Below are 23,074 nucleotides of genomic sequence, written 5' to 3'. Positions count from 1 at the left end.
TGTTTCATAACTGTTTGAGAAATGGCCACTTCCTTGGGTGGTCCCCGGTTACCAGAATATTCAAGATGGTAGCCAATATGTCCAAAAACCTCTAAATTCTCCTCTAACATACTTCGTTTGCAAAATCATGAAGATTGATATGTCGCAAGCCATGTTTCATAACAATTTGGAAAATGGCCACTTCTCCGGGTGGTTCCAGGTTCCCGGAACATACGGAATTGTGGCCAATGTGTCCAAAAACCTCTTAATTCTCCTCTAACATACTTGTTTTGCAAAATCATGAAGATTGATATGTCGCATGCCTTGTTTCATATTTGTTTGGAAAATGGCCACTTTCCCAGGTGGTTCCAGGTTCCCGGAACATCCGGAATGGTGGCCAATATGTCCAAAAACCTCTAAATTCTCCTCTGCCATACTTGTTTTGCAAAATCATGAAGATTGATATGTCGCAAGCCTTGTTTCATAACTATTTGAGAAATGGCCACTTCCTCGGGTGGTTCCAGTTTCCCGGAACATACGGAATTGTGGTCAATATGTCCAAAAACCTCTAAATTCTCCTCTAACATACTTCGTTTGCAAACTCATGAAGATTGATATGTCGCAAGCCATGTTTCATAACTTTTTGGTGGTTCCAACTTCCCGGAACATCCGGGATGGCGGCCAATATGTCTAAAAACCTCTGAATTCTACTCTAACATACTTCTTTGGCAAAAACATGAAGATTGATATGTCGCAAGCCATGTTTCATAACTATGGCCACTTCCCCGGATGGTCCCAGGTTCCCGGAACATCCGGGATGGCGGTCAATATGTCAAAAAAAAAACTTTAAATATTCCTTCAATATACTTAGTATACAAAATTATGAAGAATGAATCATGATAAGCCTCTTTTTAAAATTATGCGAGAAAAAATGTCATGTGTAGGGAACGTTTGAGAAGTGTCCTCCGAACGCACCCAAAACGCGACCCGGAACATCCGGAACCAAAACCAGACAATCCCAATTTACTCAAACTATGCGTCTGTAATAATAAAAAGATAATTGAACATGTTTGCAATCATATTGCATGTGTTTTTTACAAGTAATCAGTGGTTAAAAGGAAGTTGGTCCATTTTTGACTTGATTTGACCCATATAATTCCTTCAATAACTCAGACCCCAAGGGCCAAAATACCATTTTAATATTTTTCCATACAACTAGAGATGTAGCGCGACCTTCGTACAAAATTTCGTAAAAATCGGTTGGAAAATGAAGTCACAGTGATTTTTTGAAATTAAATTCCCAACTAGGACCGAAACGGGTTAATGAACCAGGATTTCCATCTGGGATTCCTAAATGAGTTCCTTTTGACATATCTCTAGAAGTTCCTTCTGGGACTCCGCAAGGAGTTCTACTTCCTTCTTCTGAGATTCGATAAGGAGCTCTTTCTGAGATGTCTTCTGAAGTTTTCTATAGTACTATCAAGAATTCCTTTACATGATGGCATTCCCGGAGATGAACACTGCAAGAATTCCTGGGGAATCTCGGAACAAACGATTTCCTGGAGGAATCTCAGAAAGGAATTCTGTGGGAATCCCGAAACGAATTCCCCGAAGGAATTCCTTGAGGAATCCTGAACTCCCGGAAGAATCTCAGAAGGCATTCTTGGAGAAATTCCGAAAAATATCTCTGGAGAATCCCACGAAAGAGTTCCTGGAGAAATGCCGGATGAAACCTTTTAAGCACCCTCAGACGAAAATCCTGGAAATCCCAGAATTAGTTCCCTGAGGAACTCCAGAAAGAATCCCAAGAATTTCTGGAGGAATCTCGGAACAAATTCTGGAAAGAATCTTGAAGAAAATTCCTAAAGGAAACCCAAAACTCCCGAAGAAATCTTTAAGTGCATTCATGAAGAAATTTCGGAAGGAATCTCAAGAGCAATCTTAAAAGGAGTTCCCAGAGGAATTATGATAATAACTCCTGGAAGAAATCCACAAGAAACCGCTTAAGACACCCCAGGAGAAACTCATGGAAGAATTCCTCAGGGAACTTCTGCAGGAATCTTAAATAAACCTCTCGAAGAGTCTCATAAAGAGCTTCCTAAAGAATCCTGCAAGAAGCTGTAGCAAGTCATAAAGTCATAAGTCTCATCGCACGCTAACCCTCATTTTGAATTCAATCACACTACACACAATCACCTTGATTCAGTAGAATGTCTCCTATCACGTAGTTACGAATCGAAATCTTATTGGGATCCTACAATGATTCCCACAAGTCCATTGGAAAAATCAGCAACATGCTCTTCTGAACTTGTATGGGAGTGTATTCAGTCACTTCAACAGTTAGCTTGCCGTAATCAGGTGAAGCTATTTTGGGTTCCAGGGCACTGTGGAATTGAAGGAAATGAGCAAGCCGATATGTTAGCAAGACTTGGATCGTCTCATCAATTCATAGGGCCTGAACCATTTTGTGGTGTGTCTGGTTGTTTTCTCAGAATGGAGTTTAAAGCATGGGAACATGAGAAAATGAAATCCAACTGGGAAAACACCACTATTGCGAGGCATTCGAAACGTTTCATAAAGCCGGACGTTTCAAGTACTCGTAAAATTCTGGAACTTTCTAAAAAAGATCTTAGTTCTTTCACTGGCCTTCTAACAGGTCATTGTACGAGCCGGTATCATCTGAAGCTAATTGGAAAACTTCAAGATGATGTATGTCGCTTTTGTTGGAGGCTAGTCCACCATGGGCACGCAGGCCATAGCGAGGCTAGCTTCGTCGATGCCTGTTTCTTAATAATAAATAAAAAGAACGCGAGACATCTTCCATCAAACTAGACGGCTGCCGACTGATACCTCAATCTGCAACCGCCACACTCTTTGTTCCATTCAGGTATATACAATTCAACAAACTTCTTCCAAACTTCATACCTCTGCCATCTTTCCAACAATTGTACCTACCAATAGGCTGACCAGATTTGTCCCGTTTAAATACGGGACACATTCCGGAAACTCAACAAAAAGAAAATCAATGTCCAAAAACAGAACTGCATGATGTAAATAATGCTATTTCAGCTAGAAAGAACGAATAATTAAGTTAAAAACGTTACCTATGCTCCAGAGACGAGCGTTTGAAAATTTTGTTGTCCCGTTAAATACGGGACGGATGGTCAGCCTAACCTACCAACAATACTGCCGCCGTTCACGTACCTGAAGGTTCGGCGCTACCCGAGCGTTCAACGCTACCTAACTTCTAACAGCTTTTGCGGCATAGATACAGAAGACTCGGAGCATTTGTTGTGCCGTTGCCCGGCAATTGCAGCTAAAAGAATTAGGTTCTTCGACAAGGGGCTGATAGAACCCCTTGATGTCTGGAGAACAAACGCCAATGCGGTAGTACAGTTCATCCGAACTGTGGCACCGTGTTGGGATCATGCTTACAGTCAAGGTTTGATTATTGCTACCTCCAATGGTGATACGTCAACTTAACATAGCTAAACTAAACTGGGGCATTTGTCACAATAGATCTAAAAACAGGTCGCAGTGACTTATATACCCAACAAGGAATAAAAAAAAAGTCCATTGGAAGTTTGCCTAGATCACAAGCGGAATATAGACTGTTTCAGAAATTATAAATACACTAACGATAACCTGCCTTTTCAATTTGAGCACACTATCCAAAAAAGTTTCTTATAGCTCTAATAGTAAACATGCCAACGAAGCAAATAATACCAATTTTGTTGATGTTTCTGGTAAAAGTTAAAAAATAGGGCTCTGTAAACAAGATGATCAAAATTTGAAGTTGCACAAAGTAGTCAAAAAATGTAGCACAGTAGAATAGAAAAAAAATCTCACAGATAAAATATTTAATTTCCAAACACAATATAAATTGCTGTATCGATAATAAAAGATATTTCTCGATTGCTTAGAGTAATTTTTACTGGAATATTTGATCAAGAACCACCATTACGGGCCTTCTCAAAACAAAAATTTTTGTTCTAAATTTCTCAACAACACCAGTAGCAACAAACGTTAAGCAAATGAATGTCTTAATTACTGCTTACTGCATTCGTTTCTATGGTATGATAAGCTTTGCCATCTGAAGGATCGAATGAGCTGAAAAAATGAGTTTGTTTAGATTAAATGCGTTCAGGAAAGCTAAGAAACTGTGTGGTAGTTCTTATGTTCCGTAGAAAACCTTAAAAAATGAGAAACTTGATCTCCGAAAAAATGTTGTGGAAATGCCTTTATCGATTTTTCCCAAACTTTTATCAAGGCATTCCTTAGACAACTTGTTGAGAAAGCGAATGTGATAAAAATTTAGATAATTTTTGGTATTTAGTGATGAATAATGTTGAAATCATTAAAAAACACCTTTGTGCAAATACAAATTTGAAAAATTAAGTTATTTGTAAGAGAACTCGACTGTTCTTTAAAATATCAAGACAATTGAAAGGAAATATAAAAATATGGAGTACAATATGCTATACTCTGAAAGAAGTTGGTGAAAATCATTATAACAGTTCATTTAATTTGATAAACAAAGTGTATTTATAATTTCTGAAACAGTCTATATCATCTCCCGAATCTCATAAATCAGGATTATCCACACAAGTAACAATGAATGCTGAACAGTGAGAGTATTAGCTGACCAATAGCTGGTTAATGGTGTCAATGGTTGAACACAATGACAGCTGAATATTGGTCTGAACTATTGCATGTTCAACCTCTTTAATCAGCAATACATAGATGGCTGAATACCAAGTTGAATAGAATATTACTCATCTGGGTAACCAGATTTAAAACATACACCAACATGCAGAATTAATCATCTGTTGTTCAATCTTAAATCAAATATTTTCTGACAGCTGAACCCAAGCATGTTTTCGTGAAGTCCACATCGCTTCTTCAGCCTTAAAACAGACGTAGTTATATTATGCTTGTGGTAAAAGTTATTGATTTATTACCGATTAGTGATCCAACGAACGGCTTTTTGTTTTGTTTTATCAGCAGCACTGCTGCCGTTGTTGCATAGGGTGGCGGGAGGAGGCATCACCACCCCCAGAAACAGCAGCAGCCAAGGCAGCAGCTACAGTGCTGCTAATAAAACAAAACAAAAAGCTTACGTAATGCCTGCAGTTCATGGGCACAATATGTGTTGAAAAATGGACAAATTGAGTGGAAAAATTGCGAAAAAATCCACGTAGTTCTGGTGGGATTTGAACCCACGTCTCCCCAAGTTCGCTTGACAGTGCGCGTTAACCAACTCCGCTACAGAACAAGTAACAATTCTGTGAAGTAGAAAGCCAACCTGAATCCAACGCCCACCTCATCCCACGTTTTTTCCTCGCAATTCACCATCTCCTTCGGTCCGGCGTTGGATTCAGGTTGGGTTTCTACTTCACAGAATTGTTACTTGTTCTGTGGCGGAGTTGGTTAACGCGCCCTGTCTAGCGAACTTGGGGAGACGTGGGTTCAAATCCCACCAGAACTACGTGGATTTTTTCGCATTTTTTCCACTCAATTTGTCAATTTTTCAACACATATTGTGCCTATGAACTTCAGGCATTACGTATGTATAACATACCATTTCGGTTGGTTATCTTAAAAACAACATTCGTGTTGAAAACAAAAAGCTGTTCATTGGATCACTAATTGGTAATAAATCAATAACTTTTTCCACAAGCATCCAATCGTTTTGCGGTCTTCGAAGGAAAGTTTCACAAATGATTTTTCTACAAGAAACGTTGATCGATTTGAATTAAGGAGATAAAGGGCGACCTCTGGGATGTTTTGATTGAAAGTGTAACTTTTCCCATAGTAAATCCTATGAAAACTTTGAACCGCTTGCGCTAAATTATAGTTTCACCGATTGCGCTGAAATTTTGCACAGTTCATATGAGACCTAAATGGAATCAAAAAAGTCGACTGGAGCGAGCATTTGATGTTTGTCCCATACTAACATTCACAACTTGCGCACGAACCATACATTTTAAGGACAAACGTCTTGAAATCCCGAAAGCAAACGGCGAAATCCTGTCAAAATAAAAAACAAGGCGAATGGTAAAAGGCGATTCTGAAATTGATATCGATTCAAGACGCATATTATTGGGTGTATTTAGCATTATCGGGTATTGGTTCGGTTCAGGCGTAATCAAATTTAAGCCATTTCTAATGCAAAATTACTAAATTCGAACTGGTTTCTTAGAAAATCAAGAAAATGTGTTAGAATTGTGTCATTTAAGCATGTTCAAATTGAATTACGTCGAATTACTCCTAAATAGAAAATTAAAATAATTGTATCAGCAAAATTCGAATGTTGTTTCCGCAATGTTGTTGCTTTGTCAGTTAAGCCATATTCGCGAATTACTCCGGATTTAATGTTCGCAGTGTAACGATCGAATCTTCGTATGCAGAAAATCCAAGCACACATTTGTTTACGCTCTCCTTAGGCGAAGACAACTGTAAACAAACAATTTACCGACGGGTAAAAGCGATTGATTTGATTAAGGATAGACTTGATAGAATCCTAAAATGGCCGCCACAATGGCCGACTTTGGCACCTATTCACGATTTTGAAAGCACAAATCTCTTCGTAAACTAAACTAGCGCACCTGAGCTTCTTATTTTAAGCTTATCACAAGTGAGCAAGAACAGAATAATAAAATGCATTGTTGTTTCAACCTTGCTTCTTAAGATTTGTGCGTCTGAAGTTTTGATGCACTGTTGAAGCGGGATTTCACGTTTGTTCTTAATAGAACAACTTTTTCTGCATTCTGCAGCAGTGTGAAAGCCAACTTAAAAGTGCCACAGAGGTTTTGTGAGGTGAGAATTGAAGGTTGGTTCAACAAGTGAATCTGGCGAAGTGAAAATTGAACGGTGATGAAGAATAATTCGGCTAGCTGCTGCTTTGGTGCGGTTGCCTTCGTCGTACGCAAAACGAGACAAATTTTCAACTCGTAAGTGGGGTGAAAGTGAAACGTGATATTTCGCGTAATTCGATTTCCAGTGCTGTAATTGTCTACATCTTCCATCTGGTAAGCCATTGACAAAGGTAAGGTGAAATATTAGAAATTATTGACTGTTAGCTATTAGCGCATATGACGAAGTAATTTTTTACCATATCTATGTAAATATGTTTGTCAATTTTTCAGTACAAATGGAACGAAAGTCAATTACTATTAGGTGCACGCGTATAAATTCAACAATTGATCCATTTGACTTGACATACTTTTTACAGAGTCTTCGAGCAAAGCATTTTATTTTCCTATCTTTCCTGAAAGTATATGTAAACACAGAGTGGTTGGTGCAAAAAAGTCAATATTCTCCAAAAGTAACATGGGACAACTATGCGTAGAACGGCAGAAATGCTGTCTGCAAAAAGTTCTTATCATATCTAAACAGAACGAATTCTTCTAAGACAACGCTTACCCGGTGATATTCCTGTGGTGATGGTTGTTGTTCTTCAGCATTCGCTTCACCGGCCGAACTCCAGCAGCGTTGCCAGATTGATTGGTCCTGGGGGCCCTGGATGAATTAGTCGTGGATCTCCACCGGAAGCCAGGATTATCCACCCTCCGGACATTATGTTGCGTTGGTACCACCGAAGGCCTGTTGGGTGGTTGATGATGTTGATTATGGTGCTGCGCGTGGGGCCTTTGATCAGTGTTGCCGGTATTGACGTGCGGTTGATAGTGATAATGATTCGTTGGCGGTTGATAGTAATTGTTTCCGCTGCCCGTAATTAGTGAGTACCGAGAGGAATTTCTGCTGCCTAAGGACACCGAGTCCAGCTTATGGTGCTGATGGTGATGCTGTTGTTGTTGCTGCTGCTGTTGCTGATGATGATGACGGTGAGCTTGCTGTTTCGTTGGATGTTGCTGATTCAGATTTTCACTATAATCACTGTTGGAATGCTGATATGCTTGACAAGCAATTGCACTAATCACCACAATCACCATAGCCACTAAGCACAACCTATTCTGCAATTTTCCCATTTTTCGCTATCCTCACTAGATGTTGCACGTTGTTGCGATCTGCAATTGCACTTGAACGTCGTGTTGCACAAACCCGGCGTCGTCCGTCCACGGTCAGGATTTTCAAGATCGCCCGAGAGATCAGCGCACGTTCGAACGAAATTCAGCTAAGGGTTGAAGCTTATAATTATTTCTAAACACTTTGCAATCAGCACTCAATTAAACTTCAAAAGCAAAACCTTCTCTATCGGATTGGCAATTCATTCGTGTATGCTCTTCTCTATCGCGTATCCGCGCCAGACTGCACTGTACCGAGCAAATTTGGCGGCTGGTCCTGCTGCTGCTGTTGCTGTTGATGTCGATCGCGAAGACCTGCAATTTACCCCGGTCGAACACGGAAGACGTCGATTTTTGCGCAAAACTTTTCGCCTCTTTCTGTGCGTTTGTTGCAAAGGGTTATTGGCGCGCCTCGCGAATACACAGTTCTACTACTCGACTCGAGTTCAGACCCTAAGCACACCGGAGATTTTGCTGCGCGCACGCGGTCCGACACTTATCCGACCAGACCGACAGTCTCTGTCTTACTAAAGTCTTGCTTGGCCGTAATCTGAGAATTTAATAATGAAGAAGGCGGCACGGTGTGTGCAGTTTTTTTTCTGCGCTGCTGGGTTAAGTCAGGTCTCGCATGTCTTGTTGTTTGAGTTCCTTTTTGTGTTTCCTCGTGTTGAGATTTGTATTCTCTCAGCATCAGTATGCTAGCTACAAAGTCTCTCCGTACAGCCAGTACTGAGCTGTACGTAGGGAACGTAAGGTAATGGCTCTCCGAATGCGTGTGCGTCCTCAAACAGAGAAAAGTGCGGATAAGATGTTGCGCGCGAGATTGCGAGGATCCATGGTTCGCATTGAGTCACATAATTTTGCGCGTGCATTCTCCGTTTTGAGAATTCTGGATAATAACCCGATTAATAGAATGCAGTCGATGTGTTGCACAATTTGTAATGTAGTATTAATAACTGACTTCAGTTAAATTCCAAGTGGAGATAATTAAATCACATAAATAACAAACCATTTTTTAATTTGTTTTTTTTTTTTTCTTGGAGTAACGTCCCAACCGATACAAAGAGCCTGCTTCTCAGTTTTGTGTAACATATAGGGTAATCGTTCCCTTCTTTGCGGTAGTACCTAATGTTGCGGTAATGGCAATTGAGCACTTTTTCGATTGAAATGTTACCAAAAGGCATTTATAATAGATGCATTAGGCGTCGTCCACAATTTTCGTAACGCTCTAGGGGGAGGGAGGAGTCTGGCCGAGCGTTACGGCCCATACATTAATTTTAGGGTTTTCATACAAAAACGCGTTGCGGAGGGGGGAGGGGGTAAAACAATGTTGATTTTAGCGTTACGTAATAAATGGATGCTGCTTTATGCTTCAATTGTGAGATTGAACCATTTGTGGTGTCCAAAAACCTATTTTGAACATTGGGGTTTGGTTGGGATTGTTGAAGGTTTCCTGAAAACTTTCTTGAGCATAAGTAATCGAATCTACATGAAAAACTTGTGTATTCAGAAACTGTAGGCCCCTTCAACCCCCTGTTACGCCCGTGAGACCCTCTGAAACCCCCAAAAACGCCTGCGTAACGCCTCTGAAATACGCCAAAAATCCTATGAAGCTTTCTGAAACGCCCTTGAAATCCCTCTAAACCCCATTCGGGCTTCATGTAACGCACCTGAAACCCTCAAAAACCCCCGAAACACCTAAATAACGCCTATGAAGCCCACCAAAAATCATCTGAAGCTTCCTGAAATGCCTTCGAAATCCCCCTAAAACTCCTTCGGACCCCATGTAACGCACCTGAGACACTCAGAAACTCATGAAAACTCCTATGTAACGCCTGCATAACGCTTCTGAAACGCGCCCAAAATCCTCTGAAGATTTTAGAAATACCCCTATCCAATCCGATGGGGTTGATCCCATGCCCTCCCATCCTCCTTCCTGAAACTCGACTTCAAAGCTCTCTGAAACTCCACATGAACCCCTTTAATTTTCCAGGCCACTCGCTCTTCTTAAGCTTCTGTGCAATCTTCAAATCCATTTAGGTAATAAACTGAATCCATTTAGGTAAAAATTCTATTTAGGCAGTCCTGACTCGTTACCTAAATGGAGGTTTGGGTGTACTATTTCTAACCTATGTGGTATTTTACAAGTTTAAGTTGTAACCGTTGGTCCCAAGGTGTGAGCTTGTTGGCTCCTCCACAAGCAATCCTTACCATAACCCTCCTGTCAGTAAGCCCCTAATTCCAACACCCAGTCCTCAAAATCAAATAACAGCCTTACTGACGGCGTACAACCTGCTGTTATTGAACATGTAACGAGCCATTTGATTCTTCTAAAAGTACCCGTTACAGAAAACCAAATGTATTTGATTACAGCGGTTTGAGTAGGGTTCTCAAATAAAAGGCATTTACCTGCGCGGAATGGTTGCCAACATGTACGATTGACAGAATCGTCAATTGTCGGCTTTCTCCGTTTTTCTACCTACGGGTGAAATAATGATCAATAATCCAAGGTAGTGATCGTTCTCAATCGATCAGCATCCATCGAAGAAAACACTTGTGCATGTGGTACGCTTTGTGTGTGGGTCAACCACGAGGTGAAATTAATTTTCATTTGGTTTGTTCTCTTGTAGATAATTTAAGTAGAAGAAAAAGTTAACGTAGACCAGTTTCAAGTGCGGTGATTTATATAATTAGTTTGATTAGTTTGCTGCAAAACGTGAGAAGATAAGTTTAAGATTAATTGTCCGTTTGTTATCCCGTAGAGTCATACTAGAAGGCCAAAGTAGCACTGAAAACTGTAAACCCAGTAAAACCATAAGCAAATAAGAAAAGGTAAAGTATTGTGATACATGTGAAACGGGGTAAGAGACGTCGAAGGTGGACTAACTTTCGGGAATAGGTCCATTTCGGGGCCTTTTCTTTTATGCCGTGGATTGTCCCAATCGGGCGGCCATCTTATCATTCCCAGTGATCAGCCGGAAGAACAATAGGAACACGGACGAATCTTTCCGCCATTTTGGAAGCCACTACCAGCCCTGCGATCGATTTTGGCATTATTCAACAACCCGTCAGTCCTGTGGTCCAATCCAGCATCCGCTGGCCCGGTGATCCCTCCGGCAACCCGCCAGTTTTGTGGCCAACCCGACATTCCGTCGGCCCTGTGGGTCCATCCAGCAACCCGCCGGCCTTAACATCAATCCCGGCATTCCGTCGGCCTTGTGGGTTCATCCGACAACCTGTCGGCCCTGCCAGCCAAAAACCGACCACTCGTCGGCCCTGTGGGTCCATACGACAACCCGTCGGCCCTAACATCTATACCGACAGTCCGTCGGCCCTGTGGGTCCATCCGACAACCCGTCGGTCTCCCCGGCTCGGCGTCGACCTTCCGCTGTTACGGCCAGTGAAGGGATCCCTCACCACGACCCCGAAAGCAGAAAAGCGTATGTACACCCTATACAATGCGTCTCTCTAAGAATTAAGCTCTCGCCAGAGCGAATAAAATGAATAGCATGCAAAATTTCAGATAGGCAGTTAAAATTATTTACCGGTAGCAATCCTTAGGTTTATTAAGTTCACCTCTTTGATGAATTCCACTTTTGATATTTGTGTGCGTCCGCTGTAAGAGTTTAACTCTACCTTGGATTCGTTATTCCTTGGTGGGAGAAGGAATTGGTACCCCTTCCGCACAGGTAAGTTTCAAGGGACAGTTTATAGCTCCCGCTAGATTGATGCATGTTGGAGTTCAACGGTGCTATTAGAATTAACGACCCCGTGCTCAACATAAATTCCAATAAGAATAATCCCGTCGGAGCAGCCGAGGGGCTTACAAAGTCAACTTCCATGACCGTATGAAACATTTAGTTGTTTATTAGGAGTTGATTTATTGGAACATTTACTTTAACCTTTCAGGACGCGCGTCATCAAGCAACAGAAACTGCACCGCGCTCGCGCTGTATACAACAAGCGAGGTTTTTTTTTGGTGGTGTTGTACTTTTTACAACAGCGTGCGTCCTGAAGGGTTAACAGCACCTTTTAATTATGATTTGAAATTTGCGAAATGCATTGAGGTTGTTTTTTTTTTCAATTTATGAGCATTGATAATCGTAAAATTCGTAGTTGCTACACACTTAGAAAAAATCATAATATTTTACCGAAATCTCAACCATTAAGTTTTTTACCGGAAAAATTCGGTGACGTTTACCGAACTTCGTTAAAATTTGACAGATAAACGATAACATTTTACCGATATTTGGTAATTTTTACAGGATTTCGGTAAAAAAACCATTGCCGAACGCTCAGCAGTTGTGATTTCGGTAGAAATTACCGAACGCGACTAGCTGTGTACTTCGTGTTTGAGTAGAATGATTGAAATTGCACAAGGATCAAACAAACGGATCTTGCGTGTAGCTTACCTTTTTTTAATGTGAACCTTCAAGTTGTTTATCACGTACGTCCCCAGCTTCCGTTTCGTCGAAAATTTCATTTAAATTGCTCTCAGTCATTTTTCAAAGGGCTTTCAAAATTCTTTGTACATACTAGTCAATGAATCACTAAAATAACTAAAACAGCCGCTATGGAATGAACAGATAGCGCCACCTTAGCATTGTGTGTTTGACATTAATCCACTTCTGTCACAATGTTAATGTCTATATACGGTGGTGCCTCCGTTTACATGCGGTGAATGCTAGAAAAATTGGCTTCATTGATCCATTGAAAATTCCTTCTAGTTTTTTTAACGGGAGTCTACACACTTAATTTGGAATACCGTGTTCGGTAAATGTTTGACGAAAATAGAACAGCTGTATACAGCTATACTGCATTGTTTACCTTTTGCACCAGGTTTTGACAGTTGGTGTACTGAGCATCAGTAAAATCGATTACCGAAGCTACCGAAATACCGCTGTTCTGTTTTTGTCAAAAAAAGTGCTGAACAGGCAATTCAGGATTGAGTGTGTACTTTACCGAAGCGGCCGTGATTCTGGATATATTCCGGGGAGTCCCTACCAAAGCAACATGTTGATGGAAAACTCGTCTTGTAGAGGTTTAGATAACCGTCATAAAACGCTATCTTTTATTTTGGTTTTATGCTGGTTCTAAGTTCCTATTCTAGCCTATTCGACTAAAAAATGTTACTTGGGATCGTTTATGGCGACCACATTGCAATGTTAGCTGAAATCTAATTTTCAGCATATCAATGAAGAGTGGGCAAAAATTTATGGACCCGCATTGTACACTAATGATCAATATCTCATTCGAAAGGGTCTAATTGATACAAGAAAAAAAGCTAATAGTTTTCATCGTGGGGACCAAAGTTATTTGAGAGGGATCCTCCAAATGTTTCTCCTGGAATCCATCAAGTGGCTCATTAGGGGATTCTATTGTTCCAGAGTGTTACTTTACTTCAGGGGTTCTCAAACTTTTCCAGCTCGCGATCCACTTCTGATTGTAATAGAACTTGGTGACCCTTTTTATCGTTTTAATTGTGCTATTAGTTTTTTTTTTTCATAAATACTCGATCAAAGATTGTGGCAAGCTTATTTATTTATTCTCAGAAGTTTTGAACTAATTTTAAATTTACATTGTTCATTTTTTTTCTAAGTGAGATCAAAAAAGTGTTAAAATGCAATCCATTTAGTTGACTCTATTTTAGGATATTTAAGATAGTTTGGTTAACAGGTCTGGCTTCATGCGGTATTTCTGCATACTATAGCCCGTAGCGCGGGTAGATCACCTTTTTGGGTAGCGTTGCGGTGAAAGATTCACCAAACCGAAATCTAGTGTCGTCCTATTTTTCAATTTTGGAATATGTGTTTTGGTAATTCAAAGAATTATAGTATTTAGCCCTTGCTACTGGTGTTTTGGTGACTTTAAGTTTTTGAATAAAACTAAGTTTACCAACTTTGCATATAGTTAAAAACCTCACCATCTGAAGCTAAACTCAATGCAAAAGAAATCAAATTGGGATAGGGATCTATGTATTTTTTTGTTTATAGACGCTTTAACCACTTTGGTCATTCGCGTCTGAGTTTATGAAAGAATCTTTACAAAAGTGTCGCTACAACTAAGTTTTTAACAAAATTTATATATTTTCTGAATCTTATGTTGAATTATTTTTTAGAATACTTTTCAAATTATTTAATATATGATATTTTTTTTACAGATTGTTTAGAGTATGACATTTTAGTAATATATATTTTATCGTTAGTACAGTCAGGTTTTTTTTACGCGGGGGATACGTAGTTCAAAATTCAAAAAAAAAACCGCGTAAAAAAGTCTCACCATTTCTCGAGGAATCATGCAAAAATAGGACGATGAATTTTTTTTTATATGGAGGCCGCGTAAATGAAAACCGCGTAAAAAAAGACCTGACTGTATGTCAAAACATTTTGTACATCGGGGAAGGGATCCATGTATGTTCTAACTCTTCGTAGACTGGAAAGTGCTAGCACGCAAGGAACATACTAGAATCCTTATTACTGAACACATGTTTCATTATTGTAATGGTATTGCTGCTAATGTTAAAACCTGGATTCTAAACTTCTTACTGGCGAGAATTTAGCGGTGAACAATGGTGATGCTTGATTTACGATGCATGGCTAATTATCAGTGCTATTGTTTTGTTTTCTATAAGAAAGAAATTTCTATGAAAACAAAACAAAAACTGCATCAAAATCGATACTGTATTGCCCTTCAATGGCAATTGAGTAATGCGACATGCACTACACTAAGGATAGGGGTAATGTCACAATAGATCTAAAAACAGATCGCAGTGACAGACCCGAACAGGATTAAAAAAAAACAGTCGTTGTAACGCCACATCCTACATATGTCCCAATGGGGTTATTATGAAAATAAGATGTACCCCAAAATACAACTCAATGCAATGATATGCAAAGAAAACCTTTCATTTAATAACTGTGGAAATGCTCAAAGAACAGGTTGAAGAGAGGCAGGCCAAGTTTCAGTGGAAACGTACAGCCATAAAGAAGAAGTTAACTTCTGAGCTGTATGGCGCATCAGCTATCATTTAAGCATTATGGTAATTATTGTTATATGAGATTTATTACAATTTCTTTATGTGAATATTTACAACCCAATTATTTATAATTATTCCTTGTTTCATTGCTGCTTCTCAATCACTTAGCTTCATTCATCATCGCTACTATGGCAATATCGGCTTAAGCCATGTCATACAACTCAAACATTCTCGTCCATTTCAAATTTTATGGCTTTAAAGTAAACCGAACGACAGTTCATTGTCTCCTCTGCCAAGGCGCGTCATCATAGATATCTACAGACAAACACGTTGCAGAACCACCAGAAGAAAGCACATCTCCAACAAGTGGCACCCCATACCGTCTAGTTGACTGGTAGATGCATTCTCCATCTATCCGGAAGTGCAATTCGACTCGCACGATGTCGTGTTTTTGTCTTTAAAAAGAATCCCCACCAAGATGAGTGAAATCTTCCTCGACTGTTTCGAGAGCAGATCCGAACTATGTGCATTAATACCGACTGCTATAAGTACCTACATGCCTTCCACACAGTTGTCGTTATAAGCCAAATGGCAACGTTATAGCTGCGGGCCAGCAAGGAAATTGAATCGTATCGGAGATGTGGTGTTTACATCACTTGACACTTCCTTGAGACACGATCCAAGCCCAGTCTATATAGCAACCAGCCAGCCAGCGCCTTGCTTTGATGACAAACTACATACGAAATTTATACTGTGCTCCGCCTATCCCCACCATAATGCCATATGAAGCGTATAGTCCCAGACTCAGCACGCTCACTGAGTGCAACTACTTAGTATCCTCGGATGGCGTATTTATTTACAAATAAATTAGAGAATCGCGGAAAAAGGCCGTCACTTTGTCTCGGTCATATGTATGTCGTTCAATGGGGATGAAACGGTGGTTATTGGTGTGACGTGGGTTATACAAGGTGGGAACATCAAAGGCAGACTGTTTGCCTCCATGGCCTCGGTGGATATGGAAGATGTATGAAATAATGTATAGGATCGGATTGGGAATGAAATTAAAGTTCTTTAAATACGTCATTGGAGCAATTCCATTGTTTTCATGTAGTTTTTTTTTTTTAATTTTTGCAAGGGCTATTAATTTGGAACTGAATGTAGAATTTTAAAATATCAACAGTTAGCCTGATACCTTTACTTTCATAGAAGATGCAGAGCTCATTATAGAAATTTTCAGAACAAATTATCTTGGAGCAGTTGCTACATGACTTTCAGCACCTCTCTGCTCTTACGCGTAGCGTCCCAACTGGGACAAATCTAGCTTCTCAGCTTGAAGTTATATGAGCACTTTCACAGTTATTAGCTGAGAGCTTCACGGTGTCAAAATTTCGATTATTATCGAATATTCATGTACCTCGGATTTTTCTTCAAAAATGATTAGTATTTGGGCTATATATTCATAATCGGAAAACTAGAAAATATTTCATCGGCGAAAATTTTTCCATACATTTTGTATGGGACGTTTTTTGGGCTAAAATAGTAATTATTGATTGTTAGTATGGAAAATAGCTAAAAAATCATCGAACTCAAATTTTCCCCGATAGAATATTTTCAAATTTTGCATTTATAAATTATAGCCGAAATTCTAACATTCTATGAAGACAAATCCGAGGTACATGAAAGTTCGATAATATTCATAATTTTGACAGCGTGAGCTTCGTCTGTCAATGACCGTTTTACATGTGTTCACTTTATTGAAGGGGCGTTGAAGGGGCCAAATTGCGTTTAGGTGAAAAAATAGGCAATTATATCAACTTTTTCATGGTCTCATGACCAAAGGGGTGCCCTGGCTTTATATTTTAATCAAAAAATTCAGAAAATTTGGCATAACATATAAAAATATAAAACTAGTGCACCCCTTTGGTCCTAAGCAGGGATGCCAGATGATTTTTTGAAAAATCTGTATCACAATTCTCAAAAATCTGTATTTTATACACAATGTGAGTGAAAAATCTGAATCCCATACAAAAATAAAATAGCCCCTTTAGCTCAAAAATCTGTATTTCATATTAAACGGAATCTGACATTTTTGTTTTGAAAATTTTTCACCGGAGAGAAAAAAACTTCTAAAAATGCTGATAAGAGTACCGTCTGTATCAAAGAATATTTTCAACAAAACATTTCAAAGTTTAAAAACTTTTTTTCAGCATAGATGGATTACATATTGCCCATTTTACTGGCATTTTACCACATTTGCTGATATGTGAAGCAATAATAAATGGTTGATAAACGTTCAAAATTTCATTCAATTCTTTTCACTGGTTTCGGAGATATGACAGTTCAAAATTAAGTTGTCTAAAAATAGTGTATTACTAGAACTGTTCAGGCTCAAATTTGTACCAATAATGCACATATAATTATATAAATTATAATAGGTTGACAAACAGTCAAAATTTGAGAATGTTTGATGTACTCTGTGAAAAGTTACAGCATGTTGAACTTTTTTGTGAGAGAAAAAAAGTTGCCTATCCCAAACATTTTGGCCACCCCCTGTATTTTATCCCACCTGCCGTCAGATGCCGCTTAAGGGCTTCCACACTTTCATGTTTTTGTCAATCTCCGCACTGAAATTCTTGGAAAAAAACGTAAACTGTGATGAATTTCTTGAAGATATTTTTGTATGAATCCCTGACGATATTCGAGATATCCGAGTGGAAATTTCTGAAAGATATCCTGAAGGAATTTATCAAAGAGTCACTAGATGAATTTTGGTGAATATCTCAGGACGAAATTTCAAATGAAGTTTTAGAGAAACATCTGAAAAAAAAACCTGGAAAATTTTTCAAGAAATCCTAGCTGGGTGTTCTAAAAACTTCCTAGAGAAATACCTAGAGAAAATTCCCGGAAAAGCCTTGGATGGAATTCTTAAGAAAATTTCTGAAATCCTCAAATAAAATTTCTCAACGAGTCTGTGGAAGATTTTCTAAAGAAATATATGGAGAAATTTTCGGAGGAATTTTGAACTTTTGATTTTATTAAGGAATTGCTGAAAGCATTTTTGAAAGTATTTTGGAAGCAATTTGCGGACATATTTCTGCAGAAATTCCTGTAGGAATACTTTAAAAAATACCTGGATAAGCTTAAGTAAAGATCCTTTGAAAAACTCGAGATATTTCTAAAAATATCTTTTAGAAATTCTTAGGAAAACTTTTGAATTGCATTCCTGAAAGAATTCACAGAGAAATCCTTCAAGGAAATGCCGGAGGAACTTATGGGGAATTACATGAAGAAATATCTGGAGCAGTGTTTCCAAAACTTCTAGGAAGTATCGCCCTCTTGGAACATTAGAAAAAGTTTTCGCCCCCCTAAGTGAGATTTGATTTTCCATGATAAAAAGCTGAAAATTTGTTTAGCGGAAGCCCACTATTTTACATTACTGTGGCAAAACTGGTATTTAATGTATCTAATTTAGTATCGCTGTCATTCTCATTGAGTTTATTTGCAAATGCATCGATTGTCTGCATTTTATAAAAAAAAATGCATTATTGCATGTAAAAACAATACATTTCGAAATCATGGTTGTGGCATACATATTCCTGATCAAAACAAGCAAAACAGAACGTTGTCTTCAACCAGATGTTTTACTAGTACCGTCGTTGGGGGTGAGAATGGGTCAAAAAAGGATACTCAAAGATTGTTTGTTAAATAACAAATGAAAATGAAGTCGGAATAACTTTTTATTTGGTATGTATACTCTTCTATGTAGTAATGATAGTTCAGCAAGAAAGTACCACTTTATATGAATTGCTTACTAAACTATAAATGATTGAAAATTGACCCAATCTCACCCCTTAGAGGGGGTGACAATGGGTCAAAGTATTCGAAATCGCCTATCTGAGAATATAAGTTAATTTTATTGATCATATCTAGTAAACCTACCTAAAACACAATGTTATCATGACGAATTAATATTTGGGTAATTTTAAAAGATGATTAATCCACCTAAAAGGCCTAATACAACCGAAAAAATGGTTGAAATTTGATAACATAATGTTTGTATGCTGTATCGCCATTTTTAGCCACCATAATCATCCTCATTTAGATTTTCAACCTTCATGAGAGGAGGGGGGATTACAATGAGGGAGGGCTCATAGAAAGATTAATTGTAAAAAAAACATGATAGTTTTAGTATAGGGTAATTGATCCGATCATGGAGGAGTTAAGCGCTGGGTTCATGTTTAAACCACAATTGTATCGCCCCAAGCAAACTTTTTACATGGATTGAATTGAAAATAATAAAATCCATCCTTAATCTACGGGAAAATAACGAAATATTGCCACTTTGATGTTGTTATGAGCATTTTATTCGTTTTTATCTGAAAGAACATTGTGTTCCTAATGTTGCGGTATGTGTTCCTAATGTTGCGGTATTTTGTTCCTATTGTTGCGGTATCCCATTGAAATCATATGGGATACCGCAACATTAGGAACACTACCGCAACAATAGGAACACAGCAGCAAACACATTTAGGAAAATATTTTTTTTTAATAGGTTTTTGGGCAAATCTTAAGCAAACAAATGGTGCAATCTCATAATTTAAGCACCATACATCTATTAAAAATACCTTTTGGTAACATTTCAGTCGAGAAAGTGCTCAATTGCCATTACCGCAACAATAGGTACTACCACAACGATGGGAACAATTACCCTACTGCATAAGAAATGTTTAACCAAACCCTCCGTTATAAACTCTTATGTACAGTAGACGTTCGGTCGGTGCAAATGGTTTAACTGCAATGCTTTTTAACTGCAAGTCCGGTAAGTGCAACAAATTTGCAGTTATCGCACCGCCAAACGTCAAAATGGTGCGCCATGTTAGCCCTAATGAACTGTCGAATGAATTTGTTGTTCATTCTACGTCAATTGATGGCTTGTTGACTCTGTCAGGCGTTGCAGTCATCGGATTTTCGTTCGCTAAGTGAAAAGTAAACATGTTGCAGTTATCGAACGTCTACTGTACATGATCATTGGCCTCTATATTGCTAAAGCAAATCACTCCATCTCGAGATATAGAAACGCTATTAAGTCTATTTTGTGAGCTTACGATATTGCAGCACTCTAAAGATTAGCTGATGATTAGAGGAGCTGTCCAAATGCATGGGTGTATTGTTATAAATGATTTTTGGCACTACTTAAACGTATTAGCACACTCGTTTGACACTTCTCGACATATTTTCGAAAGAAACCGAGCTTTTATGAAGATACGGTAAACATGGCACCACTCTAACGTCAAATGGGGACTGGATAACAAGTTGAATTTTAAGTAAGGTTATGTGCACTCGATTACTTGCTTGACCCAATCTCACCCCCATTCTTAATATTTAGACATAGGGTCAAAAATATTGAATTTTTAAATAAAAAGAGCAATGACATTTTTTCATTTCATCAACCAGGTAATACCTACAGCTAATCACTTATAAGAAAATTTATGGTTAGGTACTTGTGTTAAACATTACGAGGGAGAATTTTTTTCAGAGTGATTTACTAGTAGTTTCATCAAATAAGTTTAGCCACAAATTTAACAAAAAAAAGATTATTGCTAAACATCTAATTCTTCATCATGACGTGTAAAAACATCTCCTCTTTGAAATAATATAAAGTTTTCAATATAAATTAGCGATAGTTGATGAGCTATTTCAAATTTTATGTTTCTCCGTTTTGACCCAATCTCACCCCCCAGACCCATTGTCACCCCCATCGACGGTATTCTAAGAGGGTGTTCTTGAACACTCGAGTGTTTGGTAACAAGTACTCAAAGATTGGTGGGAAATTAAAAAAACAATTACAAAAATTACATTACAATTACAAACAGTACAAACACCAAATTGACAAATTGCCTCTAAATTGAAGAAATGTTTATTATCAAATAAGTAGACATGCATCAGTCATCACTCGGTTTTGGAGGAATTCAACGCTGATTTTGTGGAAAATTTTCAAAATAACTATTAGTAATAAGCAATGATTAGAATCCCTCCGGGAAGCTTCTCTGAAATATTGTCTTACAATGTGTGACGACTTTTACTCGGAAAGTGTTCTAAGAATCATCTTAAACTTCATGTTTTTGATTAAAAATTCCACGAAAAAACGCCTGAAAACAAAACTTTCCTATCAAGTAAAAAACCCTGTTCCTTTCATAATTTGGACGAAAATCAGCTAAGAACTTTCGCTATAGAAGTTTCTTCATATATATTTTATTAGATCCAAAAAGCACATGAACATCACAAATTCCGTAAAATTCAGTCGACCTCGGAACAGACGTTTTTCAATAATCCTTGAAACAAAAAATCATGAAATGTCAGAGAGTTTTAATGATTCAATTGAAATTCTGAACTTGTATTCAACTAGGGTAAGAAATCAAACTTTGAACTAGTCAAATTGTAATCTTAATTTGAACCATTTCAAAATTCATTAAAACGAAGTATTTTTCAGGCAAATATTGTCCCGAAAAAGGTGTTAAACTGCTTTCCGTAATATAACCTGTTAACATGGACTTTAAAAGCATTGAAAAAAGCGTTTTTGTCATGGAAAACAGGCAATTGAAAAATCACTGTGATTTCACCCATTTCCCCCAACAGAAAGCACATTTTCGGTACACTCGTACAGCTCATGCATTGTATCACACGCAATATGTGAACACGTCAAATGAAAGCTTATTTATCGTAGAATCGCCTAACCGAATAATATTCCGCATTATGTGTCATAAAATTATCAAATTTAACCGTTATGTGTCCGACATTTTTTTTTACTTTTTTCTACACCGTGCTTTTCAAATGGGCGCTGGGTACCCGGGTACCCTGTCGGCCACATAAGGGTTAAGTGATTCTTACTTGGAGAATGTTATCTTAAGTTGAACCATTTGTAATCTAAATTTGAACTAGTAAACGGGCGGTGAGCTTCTAGTGTTGGCCTATAGATTGCGCTAGTGTTTGCTTTGTTTACTCTTGGTGGATGAAAAATTCCAAATTTAGTTTCCAAATTCCTAAAGAATTTCGAATATTCTGAGTTGAGATGCCACTGCCTAATGAAAAATAGGTATGAGAATTAGCAGATTCATGTGATTTTTCATTGTTTAGCATGGAATTGGCTGTTTTGTGAGTTTCTCGAGCTGCTGCCGTCAGTAGTTCAAATTAAGATTAAAATTGGTTCAAATTATGATTACGATGGTTCAAATTAAGATTAAAATCATTGTTGATGAAACATCAAATATTTCAATGAAATTCGGTGCAAATACAAACTTTTTACCATTTAACAGAAAGCTTATACCCGTGGCTTTCATGTACATACGATTTTGCCGTAGTAAATTATTTCCATGTGGGAGAAAAAATCACTTAAAAATTGCACTGCTTCAGAAAGCCGCAATTTGGTTCAAATTTTGATTACCTACCCTACTTTTGATATTTCTCAATTATTAAAAATCGTCCTCCTATTCATTATTTAATTTTCGCCCCCCAATTTAGGTTTTTCAAATTTTCGCCAAACAGAAAAAAAGCCAAACAGCAATTTTGAAAGCGTAGCGTTGTCAGGTTTGGTAGATTTAGTCTTGTGTTGAGTATTTGTGGGTAGATGGTGAGGGCAAGCCCGTGCACAAGGGAGCGCCCTCCGCCTTTTGTATAAATTAGGAAAAACCCCTCCCTTGTGCACAGGCCTGGGTGAGGGAGTAGTTTTCTAAAAAAATACACCCTCACCATCTTCCCATAAATACCAACACAAAACTAAATCTACCAAACCCGACAACACTACGCCAAGCAACCGGCGACAAACAAGTGGCGGTATCTCTATAACATGCCTGAAGAAGGCCCAAACCAAGGGCCGAAACGTAGGATGTAATATAATCACCCCGCTTATAATTTATCCGGACCGAAAAGCCAATTGTAGAGGGCTAATTTTGAAATTCTAGAGCAATGTCTGAAGAAATCTTTGGCAGAAGTTCCAAGAAATTTTTTTTTTCGAAAGGAATCCGAAAAATCATGATTAACCTGGGCTTGTTAGGGGAATATCTGTAAATAAAACGAAAATCGCGTTAAGTACTGT

At 38.3% G+C, this 23,074-nt stretch overlaps 2 protein-coding genes across 2 annotated transcripts in view; one reads left to right on the top strand and one right to left on the bottom strand.

Annotated features, from left to right (window-relative positions):
• The window catches only part of LOC109397360 (uncharacterized), a 126,594-nt gene extending 117,977 nt beyond the window's left edge, over positions 1–8,617 (bottom strand). Inside the window, exon 1 of the mRNA XM_029869812.2 lies at positions 7,405–8,617. Within this exon, the coding sequence (XP_029725672.1) occupies positions 7,405–7,970 (566 nt within the window). The 5' untranslated portion in view covers positions 7,971–8,617. The remainder of the gene's footprint in view (positions 1–7,404) is intronic.
• LOC115265305 (G-protein coupled receptor 52) overlaps positions 1–23,074 on the top strand; it is a 213,655-nt gene that overhangs the window by 47,213 nt on the left and 143,368 nt on the right. The gene's annotated exons all lie outside the window — the stretch shown is intronic.

Source organism: Aedes albopictus, chromosome 2 (assembly GCF_035046485.1).
Source record: "Aedes albopictus strain Foshan chromosome 2, AalbF5, whole genome shotgun sequence".
Lineage (NCBI taxonomy): Eukaryota > Metazoa > Arthropoda > Insecta > Diptera > Culicidae > Aedes > Aedes albopictus.
Note: the sequence above shows the minus strand (reverse complement) of the source record. Positions and strands in the feature narration are given on the sequence as shown.